General features: G+C 40.1%; 1 protein-coding gene across 3 annotated transcripts in view; it reads left to right on the forward strand.

Annotated features, from left to right (window-relative positions):
* Positions 1-23,475, forward strand: part of srebf2 (sterol regulatory element binding transcription factor 2) — a 56,965-nt gene that overhangs the window by 21,542 nt on the left and 11,948 nt on the right. For 2 of the 3 annotated variants that reach the window (XM_048617637.1, XM_048617639.1), the window contains exons 8-16: positions 691-877; positions 8,435-8,619; positions 10,361-10,622; positions 16,659-16,825; positions 17,935-18,085; positions 19,366-19,459; positions 20,685-20,794; positions 21,195-21,327; positions 22,307-22,475. In XM_048617637.1, coding sequence (XP_048473594.1) covers positions 691-877; positions 8,435-8,619; positions 10,361-10,622; positions 16,659-16,825; positions 17,935-18,085; positions 19,366-19,459; positions 20,685-20,794; positions 21,195-21,327; positions 22,307-22,475 — 1,458 coding nt within the window. The remainder of the gene's footprint in view (positions 1-690; positions 878-8,434; positions 8,620-10,360; positions 10,623-16,658; positions 16,826-17,934; positions 18,086-19,365; positions 19,460-20,684; positions 20,795-21,194; positions 21,328-22,306; positions 22,476-23,475) is intronic. The other variant, XM_048617638.1, reaches the window with a different exon arrangement.

Raw genomic sequence — 23,475 nt, forward strand, 5'->3', positions numbered from 1 at the left:
GATTTACATTTTCAGCTTGCTTTGTTTGTAAAGTTTATTAAGAGTCTTGTTTACTTGCCTGTCATGCTCTTGGTCTCTCTCGCCTTCCTTTCTTGTTTGAATAATCCAAATGGTTGTACTTGCATGCAGTTTGTGCGACTACTATAGTGTGTTAGAGTACACTGAAGTCACAGTTGCTTTTACATGAATGTTGTAGTCTGTAGCTATTGACTGTATTGTGAGGCACCAATGTTTTTTTCCATCACATGGCTGACCAGAGTCTTTCCTGTTCTTATTGCCTGCTATTGGCATGGATTAGAGGAATTTGCAGATTTATACTCCACCTGTTGACTGAGTTATAAATGCACCTTCCTTAGCCATCATGCCTTGGGGTGAAACTTGAACAGAGGACATCTGCATCAGAGGCAAAAGAACTACACATTGTTGTATAAGACTTCCAGTAAATAATGTAGTAGAAATTCGGAGTTCTGTTGCTTCCAAACTCTGAATGCTGGAGAAACAACTGGAAATTTCAAGAAAAAGATTGCTAGTTTTTTTTTTTTTACTCAGCAATGATTTTGAGAGATTTGAAGGTACTGATCAACAATGATCTAACTGAATGATAGAGCAGACCAAAGGGCTATTATGGTCTTATCTTAATCCTAATGTTCCTATTTATAGTATTTATTGCAACAACATTTCTCTATTTAGGTAAAGGAAGAACCGTTGTCACCCTCTACCCTTGGTATGCTGGATAGCTCTCGGATTCTACTGTGCACCCTTACCTTTCTCTGTCTATCTTTCAACCCACTTTCATCACTTTTTGAACGTTTGACGTACTCAACAACAGCTGAAGAGTCTGGACACTATGGTAGAAATATGCTTGGAATTGAGTCTGGTAAGTATGTATAGATCTCTTGTAGCAGAATGTTGCTGTGTTTCCATGTCAAACATAGAAGATAGGAGCAGGAGGAGGCCATTCGGTCCTTCGAGCCTGCTCCGCCATTCTTCATGATCATGGCTGATCGTCCAACTCAATAGCCTAATCCTGCTTTCTCCCCATAACCTTTGATCCCATTCGCCCCAAGTGCTATGTCTAATCACCTCTTGAATATATTCAATGTTTTGGCATCAACTACTTCCTGTGGTAATGAATTCCACAGGCTCACCACTCTTTGAGTGAAGAAATGCCTCCTCATCTCTGTCCTAAATCGTCTACACCGAATCCTCGTATTGTGATCCTTGTTCAGGACACCCCCACCATCAGGAACATCCTCCCTGCATCTACTCTGTCTAGTCCTGATAGAATTTAATAAGTCTCTGAGATTCCCCCCTCATTCATCTGAACTCTAGCGAAAACAATCCCTACCTAGTCAATCCTTATACGTCAGACCCGCCATCCCCAGAATTGGCCTGGTAAACCTTCGCTGCACTTCCTCGAGAGCAAGAGCGTCCTTCCCCAGAAAAGGATATTATAGGTGCAGTCTCACCGAGGCCCTGTAAAACTGCAACAGCACATCCCTGCTCCTGTACTCAAAACCTCTCGCAATGAAGGCCAACATGTCATTTGTCTTCTTTACTGCCTGCTGTACCTGTATGCTTACCTTTAGCGACTGGTGCACAAGGACACCTAGGTCCTGCTGTACACTCCTCTCTCCCAATTTACAGCCATTAAGGTAGTAATTGGCCTTCTTGTTTTAGTTTCAAGGTGAATAACCTCACATTTATCCAAATTATACTGCATCTGCTGTTGATTTGCCCACTCACCCAACCTGTCAAGATCATGCTGAAGGATCTCTGCATCCTTGTCACAGTTCACCCTCCCACCCAACTTGGTATCATCTGCAGACTTGGACATGTTACATATTGTTCCTTCATCCAAATCATTAATATATATTGTGAACAGCTGGGGTCCCAGCACTGATCACTGTCGCATCCCACTCTTTTCTGCCTGCCAATTTGAAAAGGACCCATTAATTCCTACTCTTTGTTTCCTGTCTGCCAAATAGTTTACTATCCATCTCAATACACATTTCCCAATCCCATGCACTTTAATCTTGCACATTAATCTCTTATGTGGGACTTTGTCAAACACATTATGAAAGTCCAAATATATTACATCAACTGCCCCCACCCCCGCCTTGTCAACTCTACTCTTTACATCTTCATAGAATTCCAACAGATTTGTCAAGCATGATTTCCCCTTCATAAATCCATGCTGACTCTAACTGATCCTGCCACTGCTTCCTAAATGCTCTGCTATAAAATCCTTGACAATGGATTTGAAAATTTTCCCCACTACCGATGTTCAGCGCTCTAGTCTATAATTCCCTGTTTTCTCTCTACCTCCCTTTTTGAATATTGGAGTGACATTAGCCATCCTCCAATCTGCAGAGACTGTTCCAGAGTCTATAGAATCCTGGAAGTTGACCACCGATGCATCCATTATTTCTAGAGCTACTTCCTTAAGTACTCTGGGATGTAGATTATCAGGCCCTGGGGATTTATTGGCCTTCAATCCCAACCGTTTTCCCAGCACCATTTTTCTACTAATATTGATCTCCCTCAGTTATTCTGTCTCACTGAATCCTGCATCCACCAACAATTCTGTATCTGATTTGTGTCCTCTTTTTGTGAAGACTACCTAAGAATGTATTCAGTTCCTCAGCCATTTCTTTGTCCTCTATTATACATTCCGCCGTTTCTGTCGGTAGGGGACCTACATTTGTCTTTACCAATAGCTTTCTCTTCATGTACCTATAGAAACTCTGAGTGTCAGTCTTTATGTTCCCTGTAAGCTTACTTTCGTACTCTATATTTTCCCCTTCTTAATCAATTTCTTGGTCCTTCTTTGCTGAATTCTAAACTGCTCCCAAACCTCAGATTTATTATTTTTCTTGGCCAATCTGTATGCTTCTTCCTTGGATTGGATGCTATCATTCCCTTTGTAAGCCATGGATTGGCCTCTTACCCGTTTTTGGTTTTGCGACAGATAGGAATAAACAGTTGTTGCAGTTCCTCCATGTGTTCCTTGAATGTTTGCCATTGCCTATCGACTGTCATACCTTTAAGTAACTCTCCCCAATCTATCAAGGCCAACTCACGCCTCATGTCCTTGTAGTTTCCTTTATTAAGGTTCAGCACCCTGGTCTCTGAATCAATAACCTCACTCTCCACCTTGATAAAAAAAATTCTATCATTGTTATGGTTGCTCTTCCTCAAGGGGTCTCGCACAGCTAGATTGGCAATGATTTCCTTCTCATTACACAGCACCCAGTCTAAGATGATCTGTTCTCTAGTTGGTTCCTCCACATATTGGTCAAGAAAACCATCCCATATACACACCAGGAGCTAATTTGATTTGTCCAATCTGTGTGCAGATTAAAATCACCCATGATCACCAATATTCCATTATCACAGGCACCTCTAATTAATGCCATTCTCGACATCACCCCTGCAGTTTGGGGATTTATATGTGACACCTACTAATATTTTTTCCCCCTCTCAACTCTACCCATACAGACTCCACATTGTCAGAGCTAATATCCTTTCTCCCTATTGTGTTAATTTCCCCTTTAACCAGCAATGCCGCACCGCCACCTTTTCCTTTCTGCCTGTCCTTCCTAAATACTGAATACCCTGGGACATTCAGTTCCTATCCCTGGTTACTCTGCAGCCATGAATGCAAGATTTAGTGAGGGGGAATAACTGAGGGAGATCAATATTAATAGAGAAATGGTGCTGGGAAAATTGTTGGAATTGAAGGTCAATAAATCCCCAAGGCTTGATAATCTCCATCCCAGAGTCTCCGTAATCCCTGTTATATCGTACCCGTTTACATCTATCTGCATGATTAGTTCATCCACTTTATTGCAGATGCTCTGCACATTAAGGCACAAAGCCTTTAAGCTCGTCCTTTTAACAGTGGTTGGTTTCCTCATTTTTCTCAATAGTCCTGTTTGAATCTTTTCCTTGGTTTCTCAGCCTATCGCATTTCTTATTCCCTTTTCCAGCTTTTGTTTTTGTCCTTGCTGCCTTCTTCTTTGACTCTTTACAGAGATTCCTATCTCCCTGGCATAATAGTTTAAACCCTCCCCAAACACTCCCCCTAGGACATCAGTCCCAGTCCTGCCCAATTGTAACCCGTCCAATTTGTACAGGTCCCAATACCCCAGGAATCTGAAATGCTCCCCCTGACACCATCTTTGCAGCCATGTTTGCTGATCCACGCTTTAGTGATGGTTTCTCGTTTACCTGCTAAGATTTTCACTTGTAAAAGCTTTATATGTAGAAACACGTGAAAGTTGTAAAACAGAAACGGGCTATTTGCCCTCTTTTAAACATATAGTTCCAATCCTGTTTATCTGCCTTTTTCAACCTCCTCTCCTCCCCACTTTCTTTCATCCACCTATTCAATTAAATCTTCAATACTGATAAAGTTTCTGCATCAGCCACTGACTCTGGAAGTACATTCCACAGACTTGCAGATGTATGTGGACACATTTCTCCTGCTGTTTGTTGTGAGTCTAGTATCTATAATCCTTTACTTCTTCACCTTTCAATTAATGGAAAGAGTCTGCTTTTGTTTTAACTAAAAGCAGGACATGCTGGAGAAACTCAGGTCTAGCAGCATCTGTAGAGAGAGAAACAGAATTAACATTTCAAGTTAAATATAACTTCTTTGGAGTTCTGAAGAAGAATCATATTGGACTTGAAAAGTTAACTTTTCCTTCTCTCTGAACAGATGCTGCCTAAACTGCTGAGATTTTCCTGCATTTTCTTTTTTAGATTTCCAGTATTTTGCTTTTATCCACTTTTATTTACTCTGCCACATTTTTTGCATTATTTTAATCTTGTGGTTAAGATTTAAAATTGTGTAACCCTGGAATCTGCATTATACCACTGATCAGAAACCTGATTTTTCGACCTTTGTATTTCCCTGTGCCATGGAGCATTCTAGTGAATTTGTGTTGTACCTTTTCGAATATCTCATTGTATGTCCAATGGTGTTATGCCATAACTGAGGTCTCCTTAAAGTTTTGTGCAGCATTATCATTACTGCTTTGCTTTTCTAGTCTGGACTTCTTTCTCTGAAATACAGATTTTCATTAGCCTTTTTTAAGACTTTGAAGGAGTGAATCTAATATCCTATGAATCTGTACTTCTAAAAAATCCTAATCCTGGCCAAACCTACCTCTCTTCAGAGTGTAATTGCTGTTTTTTTAAATTATTCATTCATGGGATATGGGCGTTGCAGGCTGCATTGCTCTTCTGTAATTGCCCTTGAGAAGATGGTGGTGAACTGCTTTCTTGAACCACTGCAGTCCATGTGCTGGACTATGCTTCTTTTTAACTAAAGTAATCCTCTTAGATTTACTGTAACTGAATTTCATTTGTCGTTTTTAGCTCATTCTCCTGATCTTAATAATTCTCACTACAGCTTCCTCTGGCATTTTAAACAATTAACTATACATCCTATTTTGATAGCATCTGCAAATTTTGGCAACCTTCCTCTAGGTCTACATAAAAATCTTTGATGTATTCAGTGAACAGAACTGGCCCTAGTAGAAGATTTTGCACTCCTAAAAGCATCAGAAATAGAAGTAGACTGTACGACCCCTTGAACTGCTCTGCAGTCTAGTCAGCTGTAGTCAATCTTCTGCCTCAGCTCTGTTTTTCTCCCCCTCTCAGATATCCCTTGATTACCCTACAGACTAAGAATAAAGTGATTTAACTGTTAAATGTGTTCAATGCTTGTGTATTTACAACTCTTTGAAATAGAAACTTCCAAAGATTCATAGTGGGCACTGAAAAAAGGTTATCTGAGTACAATGGGACCTTGACCAGTCGGCCAAGGAGTGGCAGATGGAGTTGAATTTAGATAAATGTGAGCTGTTGCATTTTGGTAAGGCAAACCAGGGCAGGATTTGTACAGCTAACAGGGCATTGGGGAGTGTTGCCGAACAAAGAAATCTAAGAGTGCTGGTGCATAGTTTCTTGAAAGTGGATTCGCAGTGGACAGGATGGTGAAGAAGGTGTTTAGCATGCTTGCCTACCTGGTCAGTGAATTGAGTTCAGAAGTTGGAACGTCATGTTGTGACTGTACAGGACATTGGTGAGGCCACTTTTAGAATACGACGTTCAATTCTGATCTCCCTTCTATAGGAAAAATGTTGTTAAACCTGAAAGAGTTCAAAAAAGATTTGCAAGGATGTTGCTGGGATTGGAGGGCTTGAGCTATAGGGAGAGGCTGAATAGGTTGGAGCTTTTTTCCCTGGAGCGTCAAAGGCTGAGGTTACCTTTATAGCAGTTTATAAAATCATGAGGGGCATGGATAGAGTGAGTAGCCAAGATCCTTTTCCTAGGGTGAGGCACTCCAAATCTAGAGGGCATAGGCTTACGGTGAGAGGAAAGATTTTAAAAAAACACTTAAGAGTTTACTTTTTCACGCAGGTGGTGGTTTGTGTATGGAATGAGCTGCCAGAGGAAGTGGTGGAGGCAGGTGCAATTACGACATTTAAAAAGCATCTGGATGGGTATAAGGTTAGGAAGAGTTTAGAGGGATATGGCCCAAATGCTGGCAAATGGGACTAGGTCAGATCAGGATGTCTGATCAGTGTGGACAAGTTGATCCAAAGGGTCTGTTTCTATGCTCTAGAACTCTGACTTTGAGGGATGAAATTGCTCCTCACCTCAATCCAATATAATCAGCTTTTTAGGACTGTGTTCCCGTGTTCTGGAATTCCCCCACCATGGTAATCCACTCCTCTCAATGTCCCAGGAACTGGAATGTAGCAAACATTCACTATAGTGCCTCCATTAAGTAAGGAGACTAACACTATGCACAGTATTCGTATTGTGGCCTCACCAAAGCCTAATAAAACTGTTGAAAGTCTCCCTTATTTTTGTGCATCAATTCACTTGCAATAAAAGCCAGTATGCCTTTAGTACTACCATTCTGTCATCTCTAACTACTCCAAAAAGCCTGAGCTCCCCTCTCCTGCCTTTAATTCAACTTTTATACGTCTCCAAATTTATATCTTTTATCTTCTATAATAATCACCCACGGAATGTCTCGTTACAGGCTTTCCTAAAGTCCAAGTGTAATGTAACCGCTACATTTCCTCAAGTTATTATGTCCAATATGTTCTCAAAAATCCTTGTAAGTTTATTGTGCACAGTTATGTCTCTTAAAGTTTGCTGCATTTATTACATCTTTATTCAGTAATGGGGTAGCTTTGTCCCTAATTCAAGACTGTTCCTCATTACAGATGTTAAGCAAACTGAATTAACTTTGCTCACAATTTAAAAATGTATTCTACATTGGTCATTCATCAGATTTACAGCACATTTCCACTCTGCATTGAACCCTGAAATTTCATCTCGACTCCCTTCAATTTACACCCTTGTCTTTCAGAATGTATCCCGTGGCCCAATTTTTTTCACTTGAATAACTTATCTGAAATATTCCTTTAATCCACTACTATATTAATCATCTTGCTCAGAACCACTTCAAGCTTTGCCTACCTCCAATATTCTTCTGTTTAGATATTAAAAAATCCACTGGCATGTTTTTCAGCCCATGCTCCCAGTGACTTGGCCAAATTCATGTTTGAACATTGCAATTAATAGGAGATTGGCCCAGACTTTCCTGTCCCATAACTGCAAGTGTTGCTACATTACAACAAATTGACTTATTTAAGACAGCTCCTAGCAGGCATGAAACCTGCTTATAACTGCAGCCCTTGAAGCCCAGAATTTGAAAAGCCCTCCAGCACCACTGGTTCGCTTACAGACCTCTTCTACATCAGCTAACCAGCAACCAACCCCCACCCTGCCAAAAAGCCCCAATTTTTTACAACATTAGCATTGCGATGAAGGTGATGGCACTTTATCAAATGCATTTGGCAGCCAATCCTTTGATTTACCTCTGACTGATAGATTGGGGTCATTAACTTGTCATTTAATCTCACTGCTGAGACCTTGGTGTGATCAAGTTGATATATTGACAGAGAGTCCACTTTTAAGAGTAATTCACCAACTCTGAAGCGCTTTGTGACTTTGAGAATGGGATATGAGCTATATAACTATACATCTTTCCTGTAACCTGAATGAGTTTTAAAGTTAGATAGCAAACTGGAAACACGTTGGACAGGGTTCTGCAATGTGTTCATATGTGCAATTTTGGCAGAAATGGCTATGTAAGGTTTTAAAACCTTAATAGGTGAATCAATGCTACTAACTGACAAACACCATGAGAGATACAATAGTATATGCATTGGTAATATTCATATCTTAATGGGTTCTTGGATCAATTCAACTATAGCCTCTTTCATAAGAGGGTTTTAATTTCATAGACCCTTCGAATTATGTATTTATGCAGTTTAAATATTAAAATGCTGTGGTGTTGCCATCTCTCCGTTTTTGTAATGTACCCTTTTCTATCTGTTTTTAGGAGATACAAAACGCTGGTTTGATTGGATGCTGCCCACATTAATCCTCTGGCTGGTGAATGGGGTCATTGTACTGAGTGTATTTGTAAAACTCTTCATTTATGGTGAACCAATTACGCGCCTCCATTCTCAGTCCTCTGTTACGTTCTGGAGACATCGAAAACAAGCAGATCTTGATCTGTCCAGGGTATGCATTTCATTTGGTTGGAATTGAGGAGATACCATATGTAATCATAACCCAATTGTTCCTTGCAATGATCTTGAGTACTTTTTTTAAGACTAGAGGGTAATTCAAGTTGATGAAATATGAAGTTTCTAAAAATATTTTACAGTGAATAACGAGAGCTTTTTGAAGAGCTATGGCAAAACCTCAAAGTTATAGAGATGGCTGTATGTGCAAGTGTTTATTTGCATCTATGTTGTTGAAGAGAGAATCATGCTGCTGAAACTTGTCATCTGCACTCGGTAAATGCAAGAATGCCAAACTTAAAAATTGTCAAAATTTGACATTTTTGTATTTATTTTGATATAAAGCTTTGGCAACAGGTCATTCCACTCAACACTCAACTTGTACACTACTAAAGAATTTTATTCTATTTCACCCATTAATTTAAGTAATTTAAGGAAATTTTGGGAAGGTTTTTTTTTTGAATTCTATAATTGTACGCTGGGGATCGAGATAGAATTGGTGTGGGTCCACTTGTTTGATGTTGATACTTGTAGTCATTAACATGAAGTACTATGTGTTGGTCAGCAATGAAAGGACAATGTTCTCATCATTGTTATACATTCAAAGCCATTGCTGCTAAAAGTCTGGTATATCTGAATGTATTTAGTCCAGATATATTTTGGACTAGATGCTAAAAAATTACATAAAATTTGATGATTAATCAAGATCATTGAAATTTGGCAGTGGGGTAGCTGTGTAATGAGAGCTGAAATTCTTCTCATTTGACTGTAGATAACCATTAATGAGATTGCTGTGCCACCCAACATTCCAACTGAGAGTGGACAAAGTATTTTGAGCCACCAATCCAATTGCTGCCCTTGTCTGTAAAATTGCCTGCTTAGCCAGCTCACCCCACAGTCACATAATGGGTGCTGGGCCTTTATTTGTCTTGAGATGCCACTTTTTCATTTCCTGTCACTTTCCAAGTAGTCCTGCCAACCAACAGTCAGCAGCTGTCTGATCCCTGCTGTTACTGCTCGGACTGCGTGCCCTTCAGAGGGGAAACGTGTTGCCATGAAGCTGAATTTCAAGTAAAGTTTATTATTTCTCCAGGATCGGGCAGATAGACCTGGGTGAGTGGGTTGAGGCTGCTAAATCCAGGTTGTTCTTGCATGGTGGGAAATCTTCCAAGTGTGACTTGACAAATGACAATAAATGGCTTCAAATGTTCTGCCCTCTAAACTTTTTATACATTAAACAAGAGGTTGGTAGGCAAGGTTGGTTCAGAACTGTTCTTTTATTTCTGCAATTGGAGTTTCAAATCCAGCCCAAATTGTTTCAAGTGAAAGTCTACTACACCAGTTGTGAGCCCTACATGAAATTGGTCTCAAGAGACTCAAATCAATGTCTTGTCAGCATCAGCTCTAACTTTAAGTTGTCCCTAAATTGGCAATCTGACTGGACGGCTGATGCTGAAAATGCAATGTGTTCTCCTGGTGTAAAAGGGGTTGAAGATGCGCTATTTGGCACAGTGGCTGGAATTTTCCAATGAAACCTGACATCTGAGTTGTTACTAAAACAATCAACTGCTTGTTGGAGAAAGGAACTTCATGTGTATCACCGTGGTACCTAATTTGAATATATTTGTAAGGCTTGTTCTTGAGCATCTTTCAATATAGTATCCATGAAGACCTGAATCTGTGAATTACATTAAATGACGTGATCAAGTTGCAAGTTGGAAATGTGTTTTTTCTTGCAGGGGGCCTTTACTGCGGCTGCAGGAAACTTGCAGACTTGTTTGTTAGCACTGGGACGGGCATTGCCTGCCTCGCGGTTGGATTTGGCCTGTAGCCTCTGCTGGAATATCATTCGGCACAGTGTCCAGAAACTGATGTTTACACGCTGGCTCTTAAAGTGGACCAGAGGGTTTCGGCAGGAGGCACAGCTCCAAGAAGAGGCCAAAATGAGTGCACGTGATGCTGCCCTAGTTTATCATAAATTACATCAGCTGCAATTAACAGGTACTTTAATGCATTTCAACATGGAGTCTCACATCACAGAAAGAGGTCATTTAGTCCATCAAACTTGTTCATTCTCTGAAGGAGCTATCCAATTCATCCAACACCTCTGTTTTTTCCCTAATCATCCTAAATTATAATCACCTTTAGGTATTCATCTAATTTGATTTTGAAAATTATGATTAAATCTGCTTCTACCACCCTTGCAGGCCATGTATTATAAATCACAATCACTGGCTGTGTTGCTATATCTATAGAAAATTCTCTTAAGCTGTCCTGTGATTTTTGGCAATTGCCTTGCATCTTGTAAGTCTTATTATGCAGCTAATCCTTGGTTCTCATAAAAATATTAACTTTGTATAACTGGGAAGAAGTGTTGACTTTGCTTGATTGACAGCTTCATGATGTCTCAAACAGCTATTTTTCTGAGATCTCTTGACGTTGACTCAATGTTTATTTGCTCAAGATAGAGATGTCCAGTACTTAAAGCTTCTATTACTGATATCTTAGTGGTCTAGTTAAAGTCATAGATTCATACAGAAGAAAAACAGCTTCTTCGGCCCACCATGTCCCTGCTGACCAACAAACACCAAACTATATTAATCTCATTTATCTGCACTTGGTCTGTAGCCTGCTGGCATTTTCAGTGTTCATCAGATGCTTCTTAAATGCTGTGTGTGTACCTGCCTTGACCCCACTCTCAGGCAGAACATTCCATAGTTGTATCACTCTAAGTGAAAAACATTTTTCTCAGGTCTCCTCTAAGCCTTTTACTCCTAACCTTAAACTTATTCCCACTGGTCTTAGACAATCTACCATGGGGAAAAGATTCTCACAATCTACTCTAGTGCCTCTCATAATTTTGTTTACCTCAATCAGATTACCCGTCTAGCCTCATCTGCTCGAAGGAAAACAAATCCAGCCTATCAAGTCTCTCCTTATAACGGAGACTTTTCATCCCAGGCAACATCCTGAATCTCTTCTGCACCCACAGTGCAATCACATCCTTCTGATAGCATGGCAGGCAGAATTGCACACAGTGTTCCATCTGTAGTGTGACCAATGTTATATAAAGTTGTTACAAGATTTCTTTGCTCCTATATTCTAAGCCCTTGCTAATGAAGGCAAGCAATCCTGTATGTCATCTTCACCACCCTGTTTACCTGTGCTGACACCTTCAGGGATCTATAATATACCAGTTGATCAATATCAGATTGTAGCCTGAGACCATCCTCCCAGTCAACACCACTAATTTTTGTGTCATCTACAAACTTACTAATTATATCTTTCACATCCAAGTTAATAATAACAAACAAAACATAACATAAAAAATAGCAAGCGTCCCAGCACTGATCCCTGTGGTATATCACTGGTTACAGGCTCCCAATCTGAAAAACCGCCTTCCACTATCACCTTTTGCCTCCAGTTTGTAAGCCAGTTTTGGATCCAGTTTGCCAACTTGCCTGGGATCTCATGGGCTCTGACCTTTTGGACCAGCCATCCATGTTGGACCTTGTGAAAGACCTTACTGTAGTCCATATGAACCACATAACTGCACTGCCCTGATCAACATATTTAGTCTCACTTTCAAAAATGCAATTAAATTAGTCATACAGGATCTCCCGCTAACAAATTTGATGCTGATCATTCATAGCCATATAGCATGGAAACACACGTCAGTCCAACTCATCCATGCTGACCATATATCCTAATCTGACCTCGCCCCATTTGCCAGAATTTAGCCCATATCCCTCTAAATCTTTCCTATTCATATATCCATCCAGATGCCTTTTAAGTGTTGTAATTGTACCTGCCTCCATTTCCTCTGGCAGCTCATTCCATACATGCACCACCTTCTGTGTGAAAAAGTTACCCCTCAGGTCCCTTCTAAATCTTTCCTCTCTCACGTTAAACCTATGCCCTCTAGTTTTGGATTCCCCTATCCTGGGAAAAAGATCTTGGCTATTCAATCTATTCATGCCCCTCATCATTTTATAAACCTCTTTAAGATCATCCCTCCGTCTTTGACGATCCAGGGCAAAAAGCACCAGACTATTCAGCCTCTCCCTATAACTCCAACCCTCCAGTCCCGGCAACATTCTTGTAAATTTTTTTCCGAATCCTTTCAACTTTAACAACGTCTTTTCAGCGGAAGGGAGACCAGAACTGAACGCAGTATATTAAGAGTAGCCTCACCAGTGTCCTACACAGCCACAACAAGGACAAGTTCTGCTCTGGTTGTCTTACCAAAATGCAGCACTTCACATTTATCTAAATTAAACTCCAGCTGCCAGTCATCTGATCAAGATCCCGTTGTACTGAGATGATAATCATCACTGTCCACTACACCACGTATTTTGATATTGTCTGCAAGCTTGCTAGCCATGTCTCCTGTATTCACATCCAAATCATTTATGCAAATGATGAAAAGTGGTGGACCCAGCACTGATCCTTGTGGCACGCCGCTGGTGTCACACCTCCAGTCTGAAAAGGAATCCTCCATCACCGTACTCGGCGCCTACCTTCAATCCAATTTTCTATCCAAATGGCTAGCTCCCCCTGGATCCCATGTGATCAAATCTTACTCACCAGTCTACCGTGCAGAACCGCTTTGCTGAAGTCCATATAGACATCTACAATTCTGCCTTCATCAATCTTCTTTGTCACCTCCTCAAAAAACTCACCTGATCAATCTCTGTCTTTCCAAATGTTGATTGATTAATCCTGTCCCTCTGAATTTCTTTCAATAATTTCCTTACAACTGATGTCAGACTAACTGATCTGTAAATACCTGGTCAATCTCTGCTGTCCTTCTTGAACAAAAGAGCCACATCAGCTATCTTCCAATCATCTGGCATTTCACCCCTGTCCAGCAAAGTATTAAATATATCTTCCAGGGCCCCAGCAATGTCCTCCCATGCCTTCCATAGCAGCCTGGGATACATCTCATCAGGCCCTGGAGACTTATGCACCTGTACACCCACTAAAACATTTAATATCTCCTCCTTATTGATCTTAATAAGTTCTAGAACGTCACCAACCCAGACTTCTGAATGGACCTCTCAAATTTCAAATCTAATGTTGATCTTGCTTTGTGTGCATCTTCTCTACAGCCATAACTTTGTATTCCTTGCTCTGTTCAATCACCCTATGATCTTTGTATATTATGATCTGCCTGTACAGCACGGAAAACAAAACTTTTCACTGTACTTAGATACTTATGACTATAATAAATTAAATCAAACAATGTATTTCACCTCTGAGTACAGATGATACGTCTTCACTTATTCAACAGTTTTATAGCAAAAAGTAATTTGGTAGCATAGAACTTGGGTATTGCTGAAAAAGATACACTTTGTCAAAGCTGTTCCTCTTACACTTATCTGGACATTCACAAGAATACCAACATAAATGAGAATAATTATTTTGTATGAGAAGTGAGTACTGATTGGTTAACAAATAGACTCTATTTGGTAGCGGCATCGCTTAAACAAAATGTCTTTTTTTCAGCAAAACAATTTTTTTAATGTTAAAGCTAAAGTTAAAGAAGTATAGCAAGCTACTTGAATACGTTCAAGGTAATCAGGCAGAGTCAGTGGTTTTGTGAATGGGAGATCATGTTTGACCAATCTATTGGAATTCTTCAAAGAAGTAACATGTTCCATGATAAAGTGGAACTGGTGGATAAACATTACTTAGACTTTCAGAAGGCTTTGATAAGGTGCTGCACAAAAGGTTACGGAAAATAAAAGCTCATGTTATGGGAGTAACATATTGGCATTGATAGAAGATTGGCTGGCTAATAGGAATCAAAGTGTAGATGTAAATGGAGACAACAAGGTGCAGGGCTGGATGAACACAGCAGGCCAAGCAGCATCATAGGAGCAGAGAGGCTGACGTTTCGGGCCTAGACCCTTCATCAGAAAAGGGGGAGGGGAAGGGGGTTTTGAAATAAATAGGTAGAGAGTGGGAGGCGGATAGAAGAGGGATAGAGGGGAGGATAGGTGGAGAGGAAACAAACAGGTCGAAGAGGCGGGGATGGAGCCAGTAAAGGTGAGTGTAGGTAGGGAGTTAGGAAGGGGATAGGGTCTTTTAACAGGTTGTCATGATGTATTGATTGGCGTGCCACAGGATCTGTGCTAGAATCTCACATTTGCAATTTATATAAACGATTTGGATGAGGTAACAGAAGGTACGGTTTTCAGATACACTGATGGTACAAAGCTAGGTGGGGAAGTAAGTTGTGAAGAAGGTACAAGGAAGTTGCAAAAAGATATTTATATGTTATGTGAGTAGACAAATATGTGGCAAATGGAATATAATGTGGGAAATGTGAAATTGTCCGTTTGGCAGTAAGGATAAATTAGAAACATATATTCTTAATGGTGAGAGATGCATTGTTCTGAGATGCACAGTTATCTGGATGTCTTTGTGTACAAATCACAAATGATTAATATGCAAGTACCGCAAGTAATTAGGAAAACTAATAGAATGTTATTTATCGCGAGTGGAATTGAATACGAATGTAGGAAGGTTATGTTTCAGTTATACAGGGTACTGGTGCCACTGCACGTGGAACAATATTGGTCATTCTATTTAACAAAGAACATATATGTTTTGGAGGCAGTTCAGAGAAGGTTTACTAAACTAATACCTGGAATGGGTGGGTTGTCCTATGAGGAAAGGTTGGATTGAAATAGATAAGATCCTCAAGGGTCTTCATAGGATAGATTTTGAGTGTCCACAGGGATTGTTTTAAAACAGAACAGGCGTTGCCAATTTAAAACCGAGATTAGTTAAACTTTTTCCTATGAGGGTCAAGAGTGTTTTGGATCTCTTCCTGAAAAATTTTGGGCAGAGGTAGATAGATTCTTATTAAGAAAGGAGCTGAAAGATTACCAGGGGTAGGCAGGAATATGGATTTGAAGTTCAATAAGATCATGCTGCTCCAATTGTAATTCTGGGACACTTGAGGAGCTGAATGCCTTTTCCTGCTGCAATCATGCTTTTCTATGTTTCCATCTCAGGATCTGAGATGGTTTAATTGTTTGGAGGGAGTGGGATACGGACAACATTTGTGAACAGTGACAGAGTTATGGGTATGAGATGACACAAAGCTATGTGTGAATGTTGTTTTTTGGATGTGACTGTGAGAAGGTATTTGGACAGAATGAGTGAAGCTGTAACATGTATTATTCTGAGGATTGTCATGCATCAGAATGCTGGGGAAGTGTTTATGAAGTTTGACAGCTGGAAGTGTTATACCAATCTCCTTTTCCTGCTCTCCCAAGGTCCTTAAACCATTTGGGACATTGTATCTAGATTGAAAAGATCCCACACCTATTGCTCACTTCCTCAGTCCCTTCCTTCCATGCCTGCTTAGTTGGAGGGTTTTAACTCTTCCTGTTTCATGAGCAAATGTTACCCTAATTAATTCGCACAGGTACCGTAGCAGGATCTTTTGGGTAAGAATCAGAGACCTAAGGAACTGCTTTCCCTTTCTCTGGTTGCTGAAGCCATAGAGACACTGTCTTGTGGGCCATTAAAAACCCTACAATGGGGGTGAGGAGATATAGTGTGACGTGGCTCTGAATAGGAAAGGACACAATGAGTGGGGACCATGGATGAGGCTTTTTGACCTTTTCCTTTTAAAAGAATCTGATTATGAGTCATGATTCTTCTGAGGAGAAGCTGACCCAACTCTGCAAAATTTGTATAGAGATATGATCCACTAATAAGATCTGACCAGGTCGGAAATTTCCACAGCAAGGAAGATCAGGGACGCCAGAAATATGGGTGGGAATTCTGGAATTGGGTCCCATTCACTGTTTATACAAAGGTCTGAAATCTTTAAAACGCTGAAAATCCAGCCCAATAAATTTGTTCTTTCACTTGTCCTTCACCTGGAAGCAGTTGATCAATGAATGTTTTTGGATAAAATTGTATTTCCCTTGTTCAGAAATTCCAAGTGGAGTTGAACGATGAAGTACACAGTGCTGCATAGGTGGAAATAATTTCTTTTTCCTGTTGTTAATGTAGATAAATTGGTGCAGAGTCCAGTGCGTGCCATAAGCCTTGCTTTGTCTGCAGTTAACCTGGCAGAATGTGCAGAGGAGAAAATCCCCCAAACCCTCATGACGGAAATCTATATTACAGCTGCCATTTGCTTTAAAACCAACTTTGGAGGCAAACTGACGTTTTTATCGGTGAGTAGATGCTGAGTTGGATTATCGCAGACAGTATATGCAATTACTGTTCATGTAATGCTGACACTTAGCTTCAGGGCAGGGGATCAGTAGGAGTCTGGGTATAGTGGAATCACAGAGTCATACAGCACAGTGACAGACCCTTCAGTCCAAATCACCGTGCTGACCAGACATTCCAATCTGACTTAGTCCCATTTTCCAGTATTTGGTCCATATCCCTCTAAATCTTACTTATTCATGTACCCATCCAAATGCCTTTTACATGTTGTAATTGGACCCACCTCGATGACTTCCTGTGGCAGCTCGTTCCATACACACACAACCCTCTGCGTGAAACAGTTACTCCTCAGGTCTTTTTTCTGTCTCACCTTAAACCTACGCTGTCTCGTTTTAATCTACACATGCGCATACATGCACCCTAGGCACAAGACATTGGCTAGTCACCTTATCTATGTGCCTCATGATGTTTTAAACCTCCATAAGATCACCCCTCAGCCTCTGAACTCTGGGGAGAAAAGCCCCAGCCTATTCAGCCTCTCCCTATGACTCAAACACCCGCCAGTCCTGGCAACATCCTTGTAAATCCTTTCTACATCCTCTCAAGTTTTACAGCATCCTTCCTGTAGAAGGATGACCAGAATTGTACATCGTATTTTAAAATTGGGCTCACCAATGTTCTGTACAGCTGTAACAAGACATTCCACTGACCAATAAAGGCAGGCAAACCAAGCACCTTTACTACCATGCCTACCTGCGACTCCACTTTCAAGGAACTGTGAACCTGCACCCTGAGGTCTTTGTTCAGCAACACTCTCCAAAGCCCTAACATTAACTGATGTTGGGGATGACTGAAGAAGGTCCTTCTAACTCTGGACTTCTCAAAGTGGGTTCAGTTTGCGAGCTCTAACTAGAAGCCAATGAAACTGGTCATTGGAAGGTAAATTGCAGGCTTCATTATGAATGTGGAGCCTCAAGTTACAAAGATGATGTATGAATGCTAAAGGCCTCATTCTTTAACTTGTACACATTGCTGGTGAGACTGCCAATAAAGGAGTGTTGTGAAATTTTAAAGGAATGTTGTAATCTGTTTATTTCCTTTACATCTCTAGCGCTATTTCCTGCGCCGAGCCCAGAAGGTCTCTGATCCAGGCACCCAGCACTGGCTTTTCCATCCCCTGGGACGCCAGTTCTTTGTGGAATGTGATTGGTCACTTAAATCTGCTCCGCGAGAGAGTCTCTTCAGCTCTCTTCGAAATCCAGGTAAGTAATGCTGAATAAGATGCCAGTACGGTACTGCCCCTGGTAAACTGACCACATCGCAGTCAAACAATCTGTCCTCCCTTTGTTATATAGTTTTCTGCCCACATCCTTGAGTTCAAGATAGGCTGTTTGAGGAAAAGGCAAGGTTAAGAACTATCTTCAGGCTTGGGCTTCCTTTATAATATTTTGTTTATCATATATAAAGACTAAATACTACAATACATGGTAAATAGATATACCAGGCTTTAATCTTACTGCTACATTATTTAAAGACAATTGCATAAACTGCCTAATTGTAGTTGGCCACTCCAAGTGCTTCTCTGCACATGTTCACCTAATCTCCTCTTTCAATATGCTGGCATGTATAAAACATTGGTTAGGCCACAATTAGAATACTGTGTGCAGTTTTAGTCACCACATTATAGGAACGATGTGAATGCAGAAGAAAGGGTGCAGAGGAGATTTGCTGGGATGCTGTCTGGGTTGGAGGGTCTGAGCTATATAGAAAGATTGGATAGACTGAGCTTGGAACAGAGAAAGTTAGAGATCTGATCGAGGTATATAAGATTGAGGATCATAGGTGGGCTGAATAGGAAGGCACTTCTTTCATTAGTAGAGGGATCAGTAACCAGGGGCCATAGATTTAAGATAAGAGGTACAAGACCAAGAGGTGAGTCAAGAATTTTTTTTCAATGAGAAGGTGATAGAAGTCAGAAACTCACTGCCTAAAAGGGTGGTTGAGTCAGAAACACTCATGTTATTTAAGCAGTATTTAGATAGCCACTTGTGTTCCTATAGCTTTCAGAGCTTTGGGCCAAAAGCTGGAAAATGGGATTAGTGCAGTCAGATCTTTGTTGACCAGCGTGGACACAGTGGGCCAAATAGCCTCCTGCTGTGCTGTAAACCTTTGAGTCTATAAGAGACACTTTGGCAGAAACCTGGAACTTGAACAGCTCTTGTGGTAAATAACAGTGTAAATGGGATATGGCATACATGAAGATAGGGTAAAATTAGACAGGAAATACATGTGGAGAAACTGATACTGATGAACAAACTAGAGATCATTCTGTTAATCATACTCTTGATTGCCTATTGATCTAGGAGGCGATTCTTATGAAAAATGCTTGACTTTGTTCCTTCTGTGTTAACAAGATGATCTATTTACAATAATGTCATTCCATTTAAACTAATATGTAATCTGTATCCATTTAGTCTGCCAGTCCTATACCTGGAGATGACCACTTGTAATACAGTATTGCTTATTTATTTTTCTCTTGCAGTTGATCCAGTAGCCCAGGTAAACCAGGCATTCTGTGAAAATCTGCTTGAAAGAGCTGTGTACTCGCTGCTTAAGCCAGAGACCGAGGAAGCTGGGTATGTTCAATGGCATCTGTGGTCTAAAGTGCATATTTCAGGTGGGCTGAGCTTAGAAGCGGTAGCTGATCGACAGTTTAGTGTACAGTGGCAAAATTAGGAGACCATTCGCAACACTTTGTGGTAACTGGTTTTATAAAAAATGTTCTAATGACCTTTAAATCTGTTCCCATCTAGAAGGGAGGATGATTTTGTATCTAGTTATAGTTTGGCCAAGGAATATGGCACAAGTATAATACATTTGTTGAGTTGCCCTGCATTTTCCAGCTTCTGTGTAGGAATTAACAAAGTCAGACTTGTCATTATTATTAACAATGATGCTTCAAGTTACGATACATTGTTCAGTTCTGACTTGAACCCATCATCAATATAAAGTGTTTAGCAGGGAACTGTGATGCTGTACTTAATCTTTCTACAAGAAGTAGCTCATTTTGTTGAAAATAAATACAGCATAATAGGGGGAGGTATGACGTTCATTTTAATTATATGAGTAGAAAAACTGAACATTTTTTTAAAAGCTTGTAAATGTTGATGTTCAGAGAGACTTACGTGTGCTTATACAAGGAGCACAAAGTTAGCGTAAAGGTACAGCAATTAGGAAGGCAAATGACACAATGGCCTTTATTACGAGAGGATTGGAGTAAACAAATAAAGAAGTCTTATTACAATTGTGCAGGACTTTGAGATTGCATTTGCAATGCTTTGTGCACTTTGACCTTCACATTTAAGGAAGGGTATATCTGCATTGGAGGCAGTGCAGAAAAAGTTCACTCGTGGTCCCTGTGATGAGATGCTGAGTAAGTTGGGCACATATTATCATGAATGTAGAAAATTTAAACATGATCTCCTTGAAACATTCAAAATTTTTAAGGAGCTTCAAATAAAATCAAAATACTGCGGATGCTGGAGATCTGAAATAAAAACAAAGTGCTAAAGAAACTAAGCAGGTCTGTCAGCATCTGTGGAGAGAAAAGTTAATGTTTTGATTCTGATGTGACTTTTCTTCGGAACTGGATTTCTCCTCCTAGATAAAAGCTATTCACTTGAAATAATGCTGCCTGATTTCTAAGTGTTCGTGATATTTTCTGTTTTTGATTTTATGTATAAATCTAAGCTGTTGTGAAGTAAAAACTAAAAATGTCCTTAATCATCCTATCAACACATTTCATTCAGTTCCTGATTTAATAATTATAGTATATTAAGGATGGTGTATCGTCTGTTGCAGGGAGTCCACTAATGCCTTTGAGTACTTACAGTTACTTAACACTTGTGCTGACACAACAAGGAGTTTAACACAGGCATTTGCCACTGATGCCAGTCTGAGAACAACCACAGGTGAGGACATAACCTGGAACGATTAAATTTTGAGATACCATAGCTTAAACATAAATGACCTGAAGTGTTCTTTTTTCAAAAAAGGACAAACAGTAAATGGCAAAGTATCATTCTCGCCAACAAGTACAATCCTTCTGCAGATTATGTACATTCTTTGCGAACTAATACTTTAGCAATTAAGACACCCCCACCCCGGCTTTGTGTTTGAACAACTGAAATTACTTAGGTAGAACCATACTACATAGAAGCCACTTGAAGTAATTGGCAGATGTTCTTTACCCTCTTAAGTAGAAAGAATGCTTTGTGTGAAAATATAAACATACTTTATGTTTACGTGAGCATCTTCATTAGAATAAGTAATTGCTGTGCCAGTAAATTTTATCCTCTGTCCTGTTGTCAGGTCCAGACTCTGTCAGTAAATGGTGGACAGCTGTTGTTATGTTTGCTGTACACTGGCTTCAGGGTGATGATTTGAAAGCTAAAGGATTGTCTGCTGAAGTGGAACGAATCCCCAAGTCTCTGCAGATGTCTGAGTAAGTCAGTGCTTTTCCACGAATGGTATACGGCTAAAGGATGATGCCTTTACACAGTGGTAAACTGTTTTGGAGATCTGGAATAATTCTCTTCTATCAAAATTATTAATGTTTCACTTGAAAGGAAAGTCCTACACCAAAATAGTTATCACTTACTCAAATGTGAATACGCCATTCTGCCCTTTGAATCTGTTTTTGCCGTAAGATTGATCTGAATCTTCACTCCTCTACTGACCTTGATTCTCTAACTCTTCCAATCTTTGCTACTAAAAATCTATCAATATCAGTTTTGAAATCTCCAATTGCTCCCAGCTTCAATAGATACTAAGTGACATATTTCCAGTTTTCCATTATTCTTTGCAGGAAGAATTACTTCCTGACATCACTGCTGATTGCCCAGTTTTAAGTTTGAGATTTTCTCCCCCCCTTGTTCTATACTCTCCCACTGGACGGCATTGTTATTGTTGACTCTTTCAACTCCTTTAATCTGAAACATCTCAAATAACCTTGTATATACAAGCCTTAGCCCATATAATCTGTCTTCATATTTTAACCATTTTAGCTATGATAGTTGGGACTGAATTCGGTTGAATCATGTTATGCCCTTGTTATTTTAATATTGCTTCCCCAAAATTCTAAAGTGAATCACACCTTCAAAGGTTTGTGATTGTGTGCATGTGCATATTGGCACTGCATGCTTATCTTGTCACATGCGGAATGACTTGTTCCCTGAATCCTGGTTTTGTGAAATGATGATCCTGAAGGCAAAAACGTGTAAACCATAGCGCTGAAGGCAGTCATTCAGCTTGTAAAGCCCCAATTTAGTTTACGACTGTGTTATATTGTAGCCTGCACTCCAGCCTGTTCATTCCACTAGAAAAAGACAATTAATTCAACACTCAAAAGACATATGATTCTTGTGCTGCGTCCATTATTACCCAACTTATTTGTTCATTGTGTCCTGCAACATTGTTTCTAGAAGCTCACTACCAAAGGCAATTCTTCATATTTACAAGGCTATGCAAGGAAGTCTGTTGGGGAAACGAGAGGCTCATCAAACAACATTTCTACATTGTGAAAGGGCCAGTGGATACTTGTGGAACACTCTGTCTGTCTCCAGCTCGCATCAGGATACCAACCTGCACAAGGTACAATTTTGTTTGTTGATTTCATCCCGCTTTGAGATGTAGTTTGTGTGCCAAAGCAGCAGATTTTCATTGCTGCATCACCATGTGAATCTGTTTCTGCAGCATTGGAAATTCTGCTGCTTTTGGCAAGGAAGGCCTTTATGTTCACGTTCAGGGTAGAAGTGTGCTCAGGTCTTTCAGAAAGGAGGAAGATGGTGGCCTCTGTGGTGCATTGTAGTTGCATTGCATGTGCCAGCGATGTTGTGCAATGTGTCTGCAGTGCAGTACAGAGGTGGACCCTGCACATCGAGAAATAACCATGTTTTACAGTCTTTGAGGTCTTCAATTTGTGCCCAATTCCATCCTTTCAACTGAAGGGCCAAAGTACACGAAGTTTAGTGCAGCTGTTCTGGGCATTTCTTTGCAATCATTTCTTTGCAATCACCAACACTCCCAACATGTTTGTAAAAGTCACATTCAATCTACAGCATAGAACTAGATCATTTGGCCATACTGGTCCACATCCATGTTGACATTTCTATAGGAATCTCTTCCCACTCCTGCTAACCCTATCTGCGGGTCCTTCTATTCTTTTCTTCCTTGTGTGTTTATCTAACTTTCCCTTATTTGCACCTGTGCTATTTGCTTCAACCACTCATTGCAGTAGCAAGTTTCATAGCCAAACACTCTGTGGGTAAAAAGGAATCTTCTGAATTTTGTGTTAGATTTATGATTGTCTGATATTTACAAGCCATATTTTCAGTCTCCTTCACAAGTGAAAATATCTCCTCTACTCAACAAATCGAATATTCAGACTTCATAATTTTTAAGTCTATTGCGTTAACTCTCAGATTTGTCTTTCCTGGAGATAGGAGCCCCAGCATGTTCAGTCTTTCCTGAAGACAGTGTCTCAAGTTCTGGTACCATTGCTGTGATTCATTTCTTACACTCCTTCCAGTGCACCTCTCCTTTTTTATCATATCATATCATATCATATCATATCATATCATATCATATCATA

Source organism: Rhincodon typus, chromosome 37 (assembly GCF_021869965.1).
Source record: "Rhincodon typus isolate 14 chromosome 37, sRhiTyp1.1, whole genome shotgun sequence".
NCBI lineage: Eukaryota > Metazoa > Chordata > Chondrichthyes > Orectolobiformes > Rhincodontidae > Rhincodon > Rhincodon typus.